General features: G+C 36.9%; 1 protein-coding gene across 1 annotated transcript; it reads left to right on the plus strand.

Moving 5' to 3' along the window:
• Positions 1-758: 758 nt before the first annotated feature.
• Positions 759-943, plus strand: LOAG_14010 (hypothetical protein; the record flags this gene model as incomplete). The annotated part of the gene is made up of 1 exon (XM_003149514.2): positions 759-943. A coding segment is annotated over one exon (183 nt), but the record flags the coding sequence as incomplete, so codon positions are not given.
• Positions 944-1,220: the final 277 nt, after the last annotated feature.

Here is a 1,220-nt window from a genome sequence, read left to right on the forward strand (position 1 = left end):
AAGATTTAAGCATACAGAATGTAATATATCAATTTTAGTATTATATTATTTTATTTTCGCTTATTTCGATATACATATAGAAAACAAAGTTGACAATTCGATACAATAGATATATGTATGCGACAATAAATATAGCTTCCTCATTCCCAGACTTTCTGTCCTTCTATCTTTTCTTTCCTTTCTTCTTTCTTTTTATTTTTATTCTATATTTTATTGATAATGTCAATAGTTAGGTACATTTGTCATTGTTACTACTTTTACACTTGTTGAAATTTCCCTTCTATTCTTTCCTTCATATTCTAAACCTTCACTGGTAGAAGTAGTAATAAGAAGTCGAATTTAGTCAATCCCGTAGAAGTATTTACCGCGACAATGAAGTAGAAGAAGAGTGGTTGGAGATATGGAGAGATGGAAGACTAGACTAGATGGATAGATGGATTGGATGGATGGTTGGTTAGATGGAAGGTTGGAAGGATGGAAGGATGAAATGGATAGATGTATAGAAGAGCAACCAACCATTATGTTGGATGAATGCTTTGGAGTGTAGTAGTGTGAGCTTTGTTAAATGTTGGTGAGGAAAAGAGGGAGAAAAGGCAAAGGAAAGAAATGAAGGTTCTCTCTCATCGTTTGGATAGTCCTTGTCCATCGTCCTTTTATCGTCATTGTCGTCGTTGTCGTCATCGTTGTTGTTGTCAACGTTGTCATCATCAAACCTATTACTATTGCTACGAACAAGACTCTCCTGTATAATTTGCAGTATGTTACAAGCTTCACTTTCTACTCTTTTTTTTCCTCTATTCTTCTATATCAACCGTTATAACCTCGGGTTGTTGCAATCAAAAGAGGAATGGAATAGATGGGATACGATGATAGTTTATGGTGACGGTGCTCCGTTGGGTCTTTCGATTCGAGCATCAGTAGCCTTCCCACCTACTACATCCAAGTAACGCTTCCCTCTCAGCATCCATCCATCTATCCATCTGCTCAGCCATCCATCCTTCCTTCTATCCATCCATCTATCCATCCATCCATTTATCCATCCATTCAGCCATCTAACCACCCTATCTGATGTCCTTCCTATGTTCTACTTCAACAGCATTAGCAACAGCAACAGCACCTGCTCTATGCAATTCCTTTTCATACATCACAAAATTTCCATTTCGTTTATTCCTTCTTTCTGTCATCTATTCCTAACGTTCATTGCTCATGAAGTTTTTCAT

The sequence above is a fragment of the Loa loa genome (assembly GCF_000183805.2).
Source record: "Loa loa unplaced genomic scaffold supercont3.622, whole genome shotgun sequence".
Lineage (NCBI taxonomy): Eukaryota > Metazoa > Nematoda > Chromadorea > Rhabditida > Onchocercidae > Loa > Loa loa.